At 35.6% G+C, this 14973-nt stretch overlaps 5 protein-coding genes and 1 long non-coding RNA gene across 12 annotated transcripts; 3 read left to right on the forward strand and 3 right to left on the reverse strand.

Moving 5' to 3' along the window:
* Positions 1-129: 129 nt before the first annotated feature.
* LOC139106535 (uncharacterized) lies at positions 130-2103 on the forward strand. The gene is made up of 2 exons (XR_011546379.1): positions 130-543; positions 1493-2103. It is a non-coding gene; the product is annotated as an uncharacterized lncRNA (long non-coding RNA).
* Trprs (Tryptophanyl-tRNA synthetase) lies at positions 1036-2811 on the reverse strand. The gene is made up of 3 exons (XM_070663378.1): positions 2625-2811; positions 1531-2468; positions 1036-1452 (listed from the first exon to the last, which is right to left on the reverse strand). The coding sequence occupies exons 1-3, from the start codon at positions 2737-2739 to the stop codon at positions 1285-1287; spliced, it is 1221 nt and encodes a 406-aa protein (XP_070519479.1). The 5' UTR covers positions 2740-2811; the 3' UTR covers positions 1036-1284.
* A 430-nt stretch (positions 2812-3241) lies between these two features.
* Lrr47 (Leucine-rich repeat 47) lies at positions 3242-5032 on the forward strand. Its single transcript, XM_070663377.1, has 4 exons — positions 3242-3403; positions 3563-4120; positions 4224-4537; positions 4628-5032. The coding sequence occupies exons 1-4, from the start codon at positions 3242-3244 to the stop codon at positions 4845-4847; spliced, it is 1254 nt and encodes a 417-aa protein (XP_070519478.1). The 3' UTR covers positions 4848-5032.
* On the reverse strand, positions 4149-7273 carry LOC139106532 (uncharacterized). Of its 6 annotated transcripts, none has more exons than XM_070663387.1 (6): positions 6882-7156; positions 6461-6609; positions 6269-6370; positions 5874-6164; positions 5596-5725; positions 4149-4956 (listed from the first exon to the last, which is right to left on the reverse strand). In XM_070663387.1, exons 2-6 carry the CDS (start codon positions 6605-6607, stop codon positions 4937-4939), a joined length of 690 nt encoding a protein of 229 aa, XP_070519488.1. In that variant the 5' UTR covers positions 6608-6609; positions 6882-7156; the 3' UTR covers positions 4149-4936. The 6 variants fall into 6 exon arrangements, with proteins under 6 accessions (XP_070519488.1, XP_070519484.1, XP_070519486.1 ...); XM_070663383.1 differs by adding an exon at positions 7175-7273 and having other exon boundaries at positions 4955-5725; positions 6882-7051; XM_070663385.1 differs by adding an exon at positions 6758-6814 and having other exon boundaries at positions 4955-5725; positions 6888-7157.
* Positions 7274-7564: 291 nt separating this feature from the next.
* Positions 7565-9876, forward strand: Prtp (thioredoxin domain-containing protein pretaporter). The gene is made up of 5 exons (XM_070663379.1): positions 7565-7749; positions 7837-7983; positions 8191-8299; positions 8365-8655; positions 8737-9876. The coding sequence occupies exons 1-5, from the start codon at positions 7565-7567 to the stop codon at positions 9196-9198; spliced, it is 1194 nt and encodes a 397-aa protein (XP_070519480.1). The 3' UTR covers positions 9199-9876.
* LOC139106527 (uncharacterized) lies at positions 9842-14314 on the reverse strand. 2 transcript variants are annotated; one of them, XM_070663375.1, is made up of 7 exons: positions 13835-14314; positions 13320-13568; positions 12199-12340; positions 11311-11622; positions 11076-11226; positions 10716-10990; positions 9842-10565 (listed from the first exon to the last, which is right to left on the reverse strand). In XM_070663375.1, the coding sequence occupies exons 2-7, from the start codon at positions 13526-13528 to the stop codon at positions 10353-10355; spliced, it is 1302 nt and encodes a 433-aa protein (XP_070519476.1). In that variant the 5' UTR covers positions 13529-13568; positions 13835-14314; the 3' UTR covers positions 9842-10352. The 2 variants fall into 2 exon arrangements, with proteins under 2 accessions (XP_070519476.1, XP_070519475.1); XM_070663374.1 differs by having other exon boundaries at positions 13831-14312.
* Positions 14315-14973: the final 659 nt, after the last annotated feature.

Raw genomic sequence — 14973 nt, forward strand, 5'->3', positions numbered from 1 at the left:
CCTCTCCTTCTCGCGCTCGCGCGCGCGCTGAAATTAACTCGAAGAGGTGTCGCGCGAGAAATGAGCGTTGCGAGAACTGCGATTTCGCGGCCGATAGATCCCGCGCAGTCACCGATAATTACCCGCGGCGCTAATTGGCCGCAGCGTCACGCAACTGATTCGACCTGCGTGATCAATTCCGCAAATCGCGCGCGAATTCTTTCCCTCGTCTCTGCCCCTGACCGCATCCCGTCCTTCCACCCGCCACCGCGGAACGTATTTGTATCCTCCGGATCGGTTTATTGATCGGCTTAATAGCCGATGGGAATTCCGCTACGGCTGAGAACGTCAACGGGTCATTGGATTACGCGTTATTACGCCTAGATGCACTCCATTAATCCGCGTTTGTCGCGGAGAACGCTCGCGCGGCCGCTTCTCATGCGTCCCATCTATAAGCGCACGGGCCGTCCACCCGTCCGCCACCGTCGCCGATTGAGGCGATCAGCTCATTGATCCCTCTCAGCGTGCGCGCGCGAGGATGCACCCGCCGTGTATGCGCCTGAGGTGTGTATACCTACCTCTATCGCACGACCCAGTTTCGAATAATTGTGAGAAAGTGGAACGTAAACGGCAGCCGTTCGAATCCACGCGATTCACAAGTTTACCCCGCGCAAACGCATGCGTGGAGAGAACAGATCACTCACGAGATACCCCTTTTCGTTTCCGCTCGAGGGTTGCTTCGGTCAAACGATTGATTTGCTGAACGATGCTGGGTATTCGCTAGCAATTTTTGTACATAGTATGTACACATGAAATCAGGATGATCTGAAAAATCTCGGAATCAGTTAGAGTAATATCACTTAAAAAATTTTTTTTTAGTATTATTTTAATTTACCTACTTTGTAAAAGAAAGTTAAAAATTTAGAGTCAACTGTACAATTATAGTCTTGCTGAAAATTATGCCAATTACTGATTAAATTAATTAAATTTAATCGGGAGAGAATTTAATTAGTTGGGGCTATTTATATTGTAATCTTGTAAGTGAAAAAGGTGGCATTTATAAAGTCAGTTAAACCTTTTTATTGAATAAGGATGAGATTTCTTATAGTAATCACAAGGCAGATCGCTAGAAAAATTAATTTAATCCTTTGATAAAGGCGGTGCTCAAAAAACAGATTATATCTATAATTATGGTATGTTCCACATACCATAACATATAATAAATACATTTAAATATAGATATCTCCAACGTAAGTAGGAGAATCTAGGAAACAATTTTTTGCGTAATTTGCCGCGATGCTTGAATTACTTTGTTTTCGATTCAAAGCCAAGATCTCTAGGCATCATGAATTGACTGATAACCTCGTCCGTCACTTTACTCTTTGCCACTTGATGCGCAGCAACAAGTTGCTGAACCACGTCGATCAATTCCTTTTTCAATTCACCCGTTAGGATCTCTCCATTGGTATATCCCTGAAAAAAATTAAATTAATTGTCCGCGATTCTCTTATAGATTGAAAGAAAAGCTGAAGCGATCAGGACGCGACTTACTATTCTGATTTGTTCCAATCGTTCGTCATCCTCCAAGAAAAATCGCAGCCATTGATAAGAGATGTCCACCTCACAGTTTCCACCGAGCTGTCTGTGCTCCTCCACAGTGGCCTGACCGCCCGAGAATGCGTGCTTATTGATTTTGTTCTTAATCTGCTTCGCAGTGTCCGTAAGAAATATCGCTGTGTTACTGTCGCTTGCCGACATTTTTGTTTTAGAACCTTGCAACGCAGGGAAGAAAGTTGCATGCAACAAAGCTGGCTTGGGATAACCCAGCTTGGGTGCCACGTCTCTTGTCATGCGAAAGTACGGGTCCTGATCTATTGCACATGGTATTAGGCAATGTGCCTTAGCTGCCTTGAAGATAAAGGGAAAGGAACTAGAGATTGCCGGTGCCGCTTGCGTCGGTGGGAACGCAATTTTCGCGATCGGATCACTGTCGCCGAAACCAAAAATGCTTTTTACTTGATTGAATGTGACGCGTCTCTGTATCCTAATCATGTTCCGATAAAACGCTGGATTGTTCCCTATATGTTCCAGATTGGAAAAAATAAATGTTTTTTTGGGATTAAATCCACAGGCAATGATATCCCTTGCATTAGCATAGGCCAGTTTGATTGCATCTTCTATTTCTATGTTTTTCCATATAGCTTTTTCATCATCTGTTAACTGTATGACCAGTGGAACATTAAATACATCTTGTAACCATTTGCAGAACATGAAAGGTATGAGATGTCCTAAATGCATTGCGTCGCTGCTTGGTCCTCTACCTGTGTACAGGTAAAAGAATTTCCCTTGTTCGTACAGATTTAATATAGTATGCATATCCCTATGCGAAAAAAATATGCCTCTTCTGAGAAAGTGATGAGGTTTCTTGCCGGTAATTTTTTCGAATCTAGCTAGCACGTCATCGTCAATTTTTGAGCTGCCAAATTTCTCTGCAAAAATTAAGACAAACGATTTACAAGCATGATCTATTCCCCGCCTTTATCACGAATATAACCTACAAAATCCTAGAAAATTAAATAGCCATTTTAAGCTGCTTATACGTTTACAGGAACAATTTATAAATTGCAACTATTTCTTTTACTTACTGATCAACTTATCATAATCGATTCCGGTATCATTGACGCTCGCGACCGTCCACGGTGTCACGACGTCCTCGGTCTCGGCGACGCCGTTCTCCATATGCTCGTCGTTCGTTGTCATATTCTCCTTCTTTGATATTATCTTTTCTTATATTAATATTATTATTATTTTCTATTAGATATTAAATGCGGTTGCACAAAAATTTTCCTGAGCGGTCTGACTCATGTGCTCGTACAATTGGGATGCACCGTCACGAGGGTCACGAGCAACTCAACTCAAGAGGTTATGTCGTCATCCCGCAGGCAGACGAGTACCGTTCTCCTGATGATGCGCACACAGGACGCGCAGGACGAAATGACGCCGTACCGTGTGCTTTCCCGCCGATCGCCGTAATTACCGTCGTGTGTGACATGTGGAGAATGGCAAATAGGCCACCGACATTCTACGGCTGCCCGGCACCCTTAGTTTCCGTTTCCGACAACATTTGACCTTGCTTGAAGAATATTCAGATGACAGCTAACGCGGCTTTTAGGAAGACGGTCATTTTATGTAACGTTATTAGTGTCATTGCCTCGAACTTTTAACTCGCCGACTTACCGAGGCACACAACCGTGAACAGATCATGAAGTTTCACTGCAATGTCGAAATTCATGACAGAACATTGTCTGTCTGCTCACAGAGGAGATCGCAATCAATTTTAGCGTTCGCGAAAAAATCAGCTGATGATGCTGAAGTGTGTCTGTATTTACAAACGCGGCAGAAGAAGCAGGGTACAAAGTATCAAGTAGGCAACAACAGCCCTTGTCGTCTAACCTTTATTCCTTAATTTTTTTTTCTTTTAAGCGTTATCTAGAACAAATTAATTTTAATAATTATTTAATGGTAGTAAAGTAAGAATTGTGTAGTTATAATTTTTTTTTTTTAATACACCTTTTTCTTTTAGATTGCCAACAACATAGAACAAGTATTTACAAAGTTTATTGCCGACGGCAAAATTACGATAAGATTGACACGTCCTTGTCACGATCTGATCATTCAGAGTGATATGATTCAATTAAAAAGTTTTCTTCATATATTAAAGCGTATAAAAAATGAACGTATTCAAAATTACGATAATATAGTAAAAGATTTCACGCTTATGCCTGATGTGTATTTTAATTCGAGTGATTTTTCTTTGGGTAAAGTAAAAGTAGTGGTAAAAAAAAAGTCTGAATATCCAACTTTACAAGGTTTTCCAAAAACAACAGAACATCTAATTTTAAGTGGATTAGATAGAAGGTCCTTTGATCGGCAAATTTTGCGTTTACAAAGTCTAAGAATTTTAGATTTATCAAACAATAAAATTTCATCCTTGCCAAAAGAAATAGGTACCTTACCTCATCTTCAACAACTTCTACTGTCCGGGAATAATTTTGGAAATTCACCTAGATCTAAATGGGCATGGCTAGAACAATCTGCTATTAAGCACAACTTAACTTATTTAGATATAAGTAATAATTCGGTAAGTTGTATTTATTAATTTACTAAAGTTTAATTAAAAAATTATTGTTTAATAAGACATTCTATTATTTACAAGAAATTATTATTATTAATAATTGTTATAGCTGGCTGAGTTGCCAAAACAAATTAAGAATTTGGCTGCCTTGATACACCTGAAAATTAATCAAAACAAATTGACAAATTTACCACATAATATTAAAGCTTTGCGAAACCTAAAAGTTTTAGATGTAGCGAAAAATTGTTTGTCATATTTACCAGGGGCCATAAGACATCTACAATTACAATCTTTAGATATTGCAGAGAATCCATTTGTCAAATACCCAAACTTAATTAATGGACATATGAATAATGAAAATACAACCAGTGTAAAAATGCAAAGCCTTGTTGAATTGTCAGCTAAAATTATACTAAAATCTAGGTTCTTATTTTTATTTTATTATTTATGTTACATAGTTTAACGCTTAAAATATACGACACACAAAACCAAATAATTTTTATATCTGTATAGGTTAACGTACGATGAAAGTACAATACCGTATACGTTAGTGGAATTTTTGGATGAAGCAAAATGTTGCCATGTATGCAGATCTGCCTGTTTTGACTGTTTTATAAAGAAGTTTCTATTTCTACATCTAGGAAATGTTGTGGTAAAGACATCGGTGTGTGCTACTTACCAATTTGAATGTTATTTCTGCTCATTATTTTGCGCTAACCGTTATTCCGTATAAATCAAAATCAAACATTTTCTTTGTTGTTGAGCTTCTTTTTGGTTTTAACTTTTATTTTAATCAGAATTTATATTAATTCTGTTACACATTCAAAACATAAAAAGTCGACCTTTGTAAAAATTAATTTATTGATGATAAAGCGATTTCAATACGATTGTACAAGATTAAATATAAGTTGAACGATATTATTTATTTTATTTTTGGACACTATTTTACGTTATCATAACCTCTTATTTTACATTCACACCATTATAATAATTTATGCAGTATAACAATTTAATTTTTGAGTGATTTATATATTTTTATATTAAAAAAAATTAATTTTATAATTGTTTATTTAATATCAATTAAAACTAATTTTTTTTTTTTTTAACATAATTTGAATTTTATTACCTCATTAAAATATGATAATTTATAATCTTTTACTATATTTTCGAAAAAATGAGATTAAAAATAAATGTATATTTTCAATAACAACTATGTTGATTTTTATTTATCCCTTGATACCCAAGTAAAAGTCCGATAAGCCTAATTTAATAATTAAAAAAGTATTTTTGTATTACTTCTCTTTTATAATCATAAATCTTATGTTTATTATTTGCACTCAACGAATTATAATATCGATACTATCATGACGATATGTCTTGCTTTTCAAATTCAAAAAAGGAATCGTCAGTCTGTTCGAGGTAATAATTCATTGGTGTCATTGTCGTTTTTTTACCAATACGTTTTAAGTCAATATTATTACCTTTGCTATGTTTTGTATGTCTCCCCATTTGCAAATGAGGATGAACACAGATTTCAGGATCTTCGTCAAGAGGAACAAATTCCACTTGATTTGTATTATTTGTCAAATACTTGTTTGATATGGTTCCATGCTAATGTAATGCAAAAAATATTTTTTTCTTATATTTAATTATTTTTGAACATGCATATTCAGCAACATTTTAAATGTGTAACATATAAGTGTAACATAGGTATTATATATGATATTAGGATATAATGTTGGACATTATTTATGCTTACCAAGATTTCAGTTTCTTCTTTTGTCATTTTATTTTCATTAGGATTATCTATATCCTGCCATGAAATTTTTTCCATTTTAATAAGACTCATAATAGCAGCATTTCTATGGAATCTGTTATTCTGTTTGATACATGTATCTTTAGCCTTAGATTTATTTAATTGTATATTATGATGATTTGTGTTATTAAACTTTTGAGATATTTTTTCTTGAGGTTTCTCAGATAAACTTTGAATTTGTTTATAATAACTATGTTCCCAATGTTCATTTGAAAAATTAATACCACCTGATACCTATGTTAATAATTTATTTTTTTAATTTTATGCATGCTTGAAAAATATATATTTGCTTAAACAATATATTTAAATATATATAATTAGCAAGAGTATGTATTTACCTGTTTAATGGCAGCAGAAATTCCATGCTTATCAAAAGAAGGTTTTACTTTGTCACTAATGACATCCACATTATCATCCTTGTTTGTGTCATCTTCAAGTATCTAAAATTAAAACAGCAAATAATATAATTATTTACAAATGTAAAAAAAAGAATTTTTTTTACATATATATATACGAGCATATGTACTGACATTAATGTTTCGTGGTTTTCTCACTCTTCTTTCGTTCATCATTTTGTCTCTCGCAGCTTGACTTAATCCGTTTAATCGATAAAACTTAGCGCTGTTCTCCGTATAACCAAGTGAGGTTACTTTTTTAATGTTGTCACGCAAATTCATATCTGAAAATTTAAAAAATTATTTTAGTGGTTATCCAGTTTGTACTCTGCACTACAAATATCGATATGATTGTGTTCATTCAACGCGTTTTTTTTTTTTTGCACAAAACAAAAGTCTGACTAAAAAAATTATCTAAACGAATTAACGTACGTTGTCCCTTACGTGATTCACAATTTTAGCTTTTATGATCGTTTATTTTCGACCCTGCTGTAAAAAATTAAGAAACAAGATACGTTAAATTAAATTTAATTAATTAATTAATTTATATCTGTACCCTTACTACAGTTGATGACGAGAACGCAGAGCCAAAAAATGCAAGTGATATTCCTTTGTGTCGTCTTTTGATATCACGCATGGAGAACGATTCAGCGAGGCGTTTCGAAATTTTGATTACTCGGACCTTTTGCAGAACATCGTCAGCATTATACGATAAATTGACGTCACCTTCAATATCAAGATACTTGTTAGACAAGTCATCACATCAAGTCAAACCATTGTTTAACAGTTAAAACGAGGCTATGTTTATAAATAGTGGGGATTATTTCTACCAACGATACAACTACTAACTAGCGTTAATAATTTTAACTGTTGCGGAGTCACAGCTGCAATGTTGCATGCCCTGTGTCTCTTATCGCATGGATGAGGGCGGAATCTGCGATTCGATCCGTTCGCACGAGAGCCTCGAACTTCTCGAGGCGACGGTGATTTTCCGAAAATCCTTTCGAACTTCCGAAATACGTAACGGTGAGGTAACGTTAGTCTCTAATGGGATATTATGCGACGCGGCCCTATTAAGATAACATTCGGTGCGGCACTGTCACGGTCGACACTCCTGCAATCCCCGGCATTCTAAGCTCGCGGACGCGCCGTTGAAGAACTTGGAAAAGTATCGCCGCCGTCGTCGATCTCTTGCTTCCACCGACGGAATAAAGTAAGTCTTCGATTACTCTTAGAACGATGCTGGTGCTTACAATGGCAGATCTCGGAACGTCCAAGCGGTGGGTTGTGCTCTTCTTATTTCTGCTGAGTCAGATGGGTCACAGCCACGACGAGGAGGACGTGCACACTTTTCGGTACACTCACGACAACTTTTCTACGGAAGTCGGCAAGAGGAATCATTTCGTTATGTTTTATGCCCCATGGTGAGCAACCATATATTTTCATTATTATTAATTTTCTGTTATGTTTGCTCATTGAAAAGAGTTCTAACTGAGAATGTTTCATTTAAGGTGTGGGCATTGCCAGAGACTCGGTCCTACATGGGAACAACTGGCAGAAATCTCAAATGAGAGTGACAATGACATAAGAATTGCCAAGGTAGACTGTACAACTGAGAGTACTTTGTGCAGTGAACAGGATGTTACTGGCTATCCTACGTAATATATCTTTGCATACATTTAATTTAACTTTTTTTCAAAATAGGTTCTTACATTAATTTTTATCTTGTTATAATATTTATTTAAATTTAATTTTAATTCCCTTATTGCAATTATGCCTGATAATATCTCTTTATATGTTGTACAATAATTTATAATTTATCTTTAATTTGTATTACAATCATACATAATGTTTTTTAAACATAGGCTAAAGTTTTATAAGGTTGGAGAAACCAAAGGCATCAAGTTTCGAGGCACTCGAGATTTACCTACATTAACTTCCTTTATTGTTGATCAACTCGGTGGTTCTTCTTTGGTGTGTACAATTTACTTTAAATTTTATATTATTTTACATTGATATGCTAAAGACTGTATTTTTAGGTTGAAGACATTGTGTCACCTCCTCCTGAAGCAGTAAATGGGTTATTAGAATTAACAGAAGATACATTTGAAAAACATGTATCTTCAGGGCATCATTTTGTTAAATTTTATGCACCTTGGTGTGGGCACTGCCAAAAATTAGCCCCAACATGGGATGAATTAGCCAACAGTCTTCGTAATGACGATATAGTCAGTATTTCTAAGATAGACTGCACACAGCATCGTAGTGTCTGCAGCCAATTTGATATTAAAGGATATCCCACATTGTTGTGGATTGAAGATGGAAAAAAGGTATCAATTAAGTTACTTATTTTTTTAAAAAAGCGACTTGTCTGTAAAAGAGTTTTGGTCAAATATAATATAACATTTTAGATAGATAAATATACTGGTCAGCGGACTCATGAAGAGCTGAAAGCTTATGTGTCATTAATGTTGGGCAAAACTGCCGATGAGTCAAACCAGAAAAATGAACATACTGATGGAGTTCCACATGCTATACTAAGTCTTACATCTGACAGTTTCAAACAAGGTATCGAGAAAGGCCTTTCATTCGTCAAGTTTTTTGCCCCTTGGTGTGGACATTGTAAACGTCTGGCTCCTACGTGGGAGGAGCTAGGTAAAAAGTTCTTCGGTAATGAATTTGTGAATATCGTCAAAGTTGATTGTACACTCGACGTAAGTAAACAATTGTGCAATGAACAAGAAGTGGATGGGTTCCCGACGTTATACTTGTATCGTAACGGCCGCAAAGTTTCCGAGTACAATGGCTCGCGGAATCTCGAAGATCTGTATGACTTCGTAATGAATCACTTAAAATCACACGACGAATTGTAATTTTGTCTATTGTTAAAACATAGAAATTAAAACATTAATCTCGCAATGTTTTCTATAGTATTTAAAAGAATTGAATTAATTTAGAATGTATGACGTATCAATTTTTTATCATCAAATGGAAGCAAAGGCGGGAACTTTTTCATTTTTATACCTTATACATCAAAAAGAAAAAGTAATATATGTATATGTTTGTATGTACTGTATGCATGTATATACTTGTTACTCAAACTAATTTTTCAGAGAACGTTTATTCCACGCTGAAAAATCGATTTTAGTAACAAGTATGTGCGCACTCACACTCAGGAATGACGTTCGTGGTGCTGCAACGGCGGCTGGCGTACGTGATTTTGGCGTGGTGTCCGTCGAATCTCACACAAAGCGCGCGCGCGTAGATGTGTTGCGGAGCACCGGTCACAGAGGACTGAGGGGAAAGGAACGCGCTCTACTACTACCCCCTCTCACCACCCTCTCCCTCTCCCCGTACGTGGCGACCGAGAGAGTCACGTACGCCAGCCACCGTCGTCGTTCGCCGCAGCAAATGTCATATCTGCTTTTCGGTGTACATGCTATAATATATGCAAACATATGTATATCTATTGTATACATATAATGTAACATACCAGAATGTAATCGAGAAAACATGTACTTCCAAATATATCTATTTATTATCTTACCTCATTTATTCTGGATAAAAATTAGTTTATTCCATTATTCGCCATTTTTTTTATATCTCTTACATTTGTATACGCGGATGCCAGTAATGTTTTTCGACGGCAAACATTAAAAAAAATTTCTCGTTGACGGATATAGTATGCATATACTATATTTTCATATCGAGAATATGCGTATATTAATGACACCCTGTTTGCACTTTAATGACCGTTTCTGTATCATTTACCATTATAACAAGCCATATTGAGAATCGGTCTTGCATAAAAGCATGCTGATTAACGGCTAACATTTTCATTAACGCAATACAGGCTCCGCGCTTTCCTTCAATTGTTGTAATAATCCTTCGTCAATCAATCGACACTCAAGCTTGTGAAATAATGCTGATATAAAAAGAACGCCTGACTCAGTCGTCTGTGCCGAATCTGACACGACCGTTTTGCAATTAAAATTATGTTCACTTTGCATTTTTTTTTACGTGAACCTTAACAAGGTTTACAATAAGACATACTGAAATTCTCGCTATCGATGATACGGTATTGATAATTTTTATAGGTGGTAAAATCTACATCACGCATGTGAAAAACGTGTTCCATGATTTTCCTATTCACTGGCGCAACGCTTGGTACATTTGCAGCGGCCGCGAGCTCGTCGTAGTAACCCCATTGTCTCTCTTTGAGCTTGTTAATGTGTCTCAACTAAAAGGAAAGAGAAAACATGATTATTAATCCACATTATTTCTTACTCTAAAAAAAATAATAATTATTTGACTAATTTTTTTCCACTTTTTAATTAAATTGCAATTTTTCCTGTGACAAAAATTAATCGTAAATTTTTTATATGTATACCAGAATTCCTTGATCCAGTAGAGACTTCTTCTCGATTTCATATTCTTCTCGCATCTGTTGCGACGACGGTAATTTAACACGACCTTCAAGAATCGCGAGAATATACTGCGCCTGGATATGCATCATCGGGAATGGTATCACAAGTGTGGGCAGACCCATGAAGAACAGATTCGTATAATCCATGTGCACCAGATATTTGTAAAGAGGCTCCACGTGATCATCGTTTGTACGTATCTCGACTTTAGTTGACATAAAGGGATACGTAAACTTGTAACCTGAAGAGAAGCCGTTTATAATGAGCTGTGCAGGTGCGGTCTTGTAATTGAAATGCTGATAATTTTCAATTATTTATATTATTACCAGTGCAGTATATGAAATCGTCCACTTCTGCAGAAGAGCCGTCACGGAAGGTGAAGACGTTCCCAAGAACAGATTCGACGCCGGGCCTTTGCTCGACGTTACTTGACATCTTCGAGTCAAATTGTTCTGGCAGATTATGGCTCAGATATACCTTGAAATCGCCGGAGGAAGTAAAAGATTAATAAAAAAAAAAAAAAACAATTGCGTCGAATCGCGTTAGTATTACGATATATACTTTATTAGCATATTGCGAAACTTCCAGGGCGATATCGATGCCGGACCAGGACGCGCCGAGTATGCAAACCCTCTTGCCGGCGTAGATCTCTGGCATCCTGTATTGGTGGCTGTGAATGCGTCTACCGTGAAAGCTTTCGATGCCTGGAATATGCGGAACACGACCAACAGAGTAATGACCGTTGCATAGCACCACGGCGTCGAAGGTCTTGGTAATTTCCTCTTTGGTTTCCAATGACTTGTATGTTACTGTCCATAAGGTCCGACCGTTTCTCGTAGTCTCTGGCTCCACGCGTTTCACCAAGGTATTTAACTAAAAACAAATACAATTTGAAGTGAAACTGTTAAGAGAAAAGCGAATTGAAATAGAGACAGAAAACTGTCTCCTTTCTTTAAGAAAAAAAAAACGGTCTTATTGTTAGACCTATAGAAGATGGTTGAATAACTCTGAATAAATAAAATGATAAATCTATTAATCTCAAGGTTTCTCTCGGCGTTGAGATACGAAAAATGCTTGGAAAGTAACAGTTTAGAATGAGCTGCATATTATCCTGCGATAATGAATATGGTAAAACAAAGGTTTATCATCGGAGAGTTTTATCATCGGTTTCATTACCATTAGATAATATGCAGTTCGAGTTTTCCGCTGTCGCTTAAAGATGGCACTGACGGCTTTGATTTGAAACAATTGACAATTTTTAATTCCTGTTACTTCCTGAGCGTTTCCCCCCCATTGTCATTACCGAGGATCTTTGTAGCTCAGCTCGTCGCACGTTATCTCGTTTGATTACGCGTGTCACGTAAGTAAATGTTCAATTATTAAATATTAAAGTTTTTTTAATTTTATTTTACGTAGAGAGAGCTAATAAATGACATGAATAACACTTACTTTAATGTAGGGGTGGAGGTTAAAATGCTTCGCATAAGCCATCAGATATTCTCGTATCATACTGTGATGAGTGAAAGATGGGCCGTCCACATTTTGAAAGGGAAAATCAGGTAATGCCATTATTTCTTTCGGTATATTAGTCCTGAAAAAGAAAAACCAAGTTTCTTTTTCTTCTCTGTCTCTCTCTTTATCTCTGTCTATGTGTCCCCCCTCTCTCTCTCTCTCTCTCTCTCTCTCTCTCTCTCTCTCTCTCTCTCTCTCTCTCTCTCTCTCTTCTCTACACGTATAGATAAGTTTCATATTGAGGTGATCACGCGCGAAATTTTTTATCAAGTTTAGCCTATTGCGGAGTTTAATAGATACGACTCGTAACTCGTGATAAACAGTTACTATTTGTCAGCAATTTAGCTCGAAATAAACTGTAGTCTACTTAAACTTTACTTGAAATAAACATATATAGTTATTATTAGAAACAGACACACAGCGATTAAATAATGTTTTATAAAGTAACGAGAAATAGGTAAATTAAAAATATTTCAGACTTTCTCGGTTTTTCCTTTCTCTTATCTTTTACATTATTACTCGATACGTTTTAGAAAATTAATATAACTATAATAAAAATCATTACATTACTTGGATACGAGTAAGGAGTCAATTAAATATTTCTATTTTATGCAATCGAAATTTACTTCAATCAACTTTGTATGAAAATGCTCTTTCCACGCATTGGTCTTAATTTTCACAAGAACTTTCGAGGTCTTCCACGCGATGGTTCTTCGGTGTTGTAAATTGCTTCGTATTTAATTTGTCATTTTATTTATTATGTTATCAGTCAGTACTAGCCTTCAGTTTGGAACTTTAAAAAATCGATTTTATATCACAAAGTGTATCACGTATCGAACAAAGTTTATCGTGTTATGCACTAGATGAGTTAATGTATTTTGTTGGGTGTTTCCTGTCTATGCGGGTACGCTATTTGAAACACACAATCAAGAAGGCAATCTTCTCTTGAACATTGAATTTCGCCAGCTTATTGAATGACGTAATTTTATATTGATACATTTAAATATATATTAGAAATTGCAAATCTGTAAAGTCGTAACGAAAGACCGAGATCTTACCTGAGATTTTTATACATGCTGCTGTGTATTAACAGTCCATGCTTGTCAAAATCCGTTTTATCGGTGTAGATCCACGTACCGCCAATCTGATCAGTCTGCTCGAACAGTGTGATACTGTAAATATCTAACTTTGCCACCATATGACGGGCTGTCACCAAACCAGCCACTCCACCACCCACAATAGCGATTTTCGTTTTACTGCTCGGCATGATTGTTTTTCTTTTTTGTTTTTTTTTTAAATAATAAACCCTAAAAAAGTCGTATATTAGAAATGCTCTAAACTTTTTGTATCATAAATCGATTAAATAATATTAAAGAGAACCAAATAATCGGTTATTTGGTTCTCTGGTACAAAAGAACAATTGTTTCTACTGACACACGATCTTAGTTCGATACAAAGATTATTAATTAAATCTTTGATTTTTAATGGGATCTCTAAATACATGCAGTTACAAGCATATGCTATTTTAACTTGGACATTGTAAGCTTACAGTGTTCAACAAGATATTACCTACTATAACTCTCACTCGTCGATTACTTGTAGAAATCGTGAAAATAATGTTTTGCCAATAAAATTGATCCGTAAATAAAAATATCGGAACGTGCAGAAGTAAAAAGAACAACAATAAACTTATTGATCCACTCAATAAAATAAAATATAATTATAACATATACGTATAATAAAACAAATCAACCGAAAGCGAGCTCGATCTGATTCGATCAGAAGTTGAGTCAAGACTAACCGACGAAAGCAAGTCCACTCTCGTTAACCGGTCTCTTATTACTAACGTTCACATGTAAAAAATATTTTCTCTACTCGAGTTTACGGTCGCTGGCCCCTTCTTCTTCTGATGAAATCGCTGTGAGTTTAAAATCAGCATCCGCAAGAGAAAGAAAGACAGGGAAGGCGAGAACTTAAGATCTTAATTAAACCCGATTAACAAAAGTATAATTTCAAGTGACAAGTTTTGAGGTCACCACAAGTTAATACAGCAAGTGGAAGATCGTATATATCATATTTGTAAATAATATTTTCATCTACTAAACAGCCAGCCAGTTGAGAAACTTAAATTTATAGTCTGGACCATTATTATCACCACTGTAAAGATATCAATTTATCATTAAAAAGCGTTAAATAAAAATTTTACGTCACATTTACGTGTTTATGTACATGTAATTATTGTGTTAATTGAGACTGAAATATTAAAGATACTTTTTTTTCTGACGAAACGATTTATCGAGATCGTTTAATGAATTCCACGGTCGTATTCGTATTTTGTGCTCAACTGCTCGCGGAAGAAAAAAAAAAAAAGAAAAAAAAAAATAGAAAGGAAAGGGGGAAAAAAAAACCAAGTATTGAGATAAATTGGCAGTCTCAAATGTGCCGAATAGGAAATAACGTGTTGCGTTTCATCATGCCGGTTTGTGACGAAAAAAATTGGCTCGGATTTTTTTTTTCTCCCGGTCGTAATATCACCATATAATTATCTTCCGACTAGTTTAGAATTACCGGCACAGAGGACCAAAGAAGGAACGCGAGTTGAGAAATTTTGTTCGCAATTTCAACCAAAATTAATTCCGGATTAAGTTGACGTTCACTTAATTTGTCATTTGGCCCATTTCCTTTTTTTTTTTTTTTAATTATTTATATATA

This window comes from Cardiocondyla obscurior, linkage group LG11 (assembly GCF_019399895.1).
Source record: "Cardiocondyla obscurior isolate alpha-2009 linkage group LG11, Cobs3.1, whole genome shotgun sequence".
Taxonomy (NCBI): Eukaryota; Metazoa; Arthropoda; class Insecta; order Hymenoptera; family Formicidae; genus Cardiocondyla; species Cardiocondyla obscurior.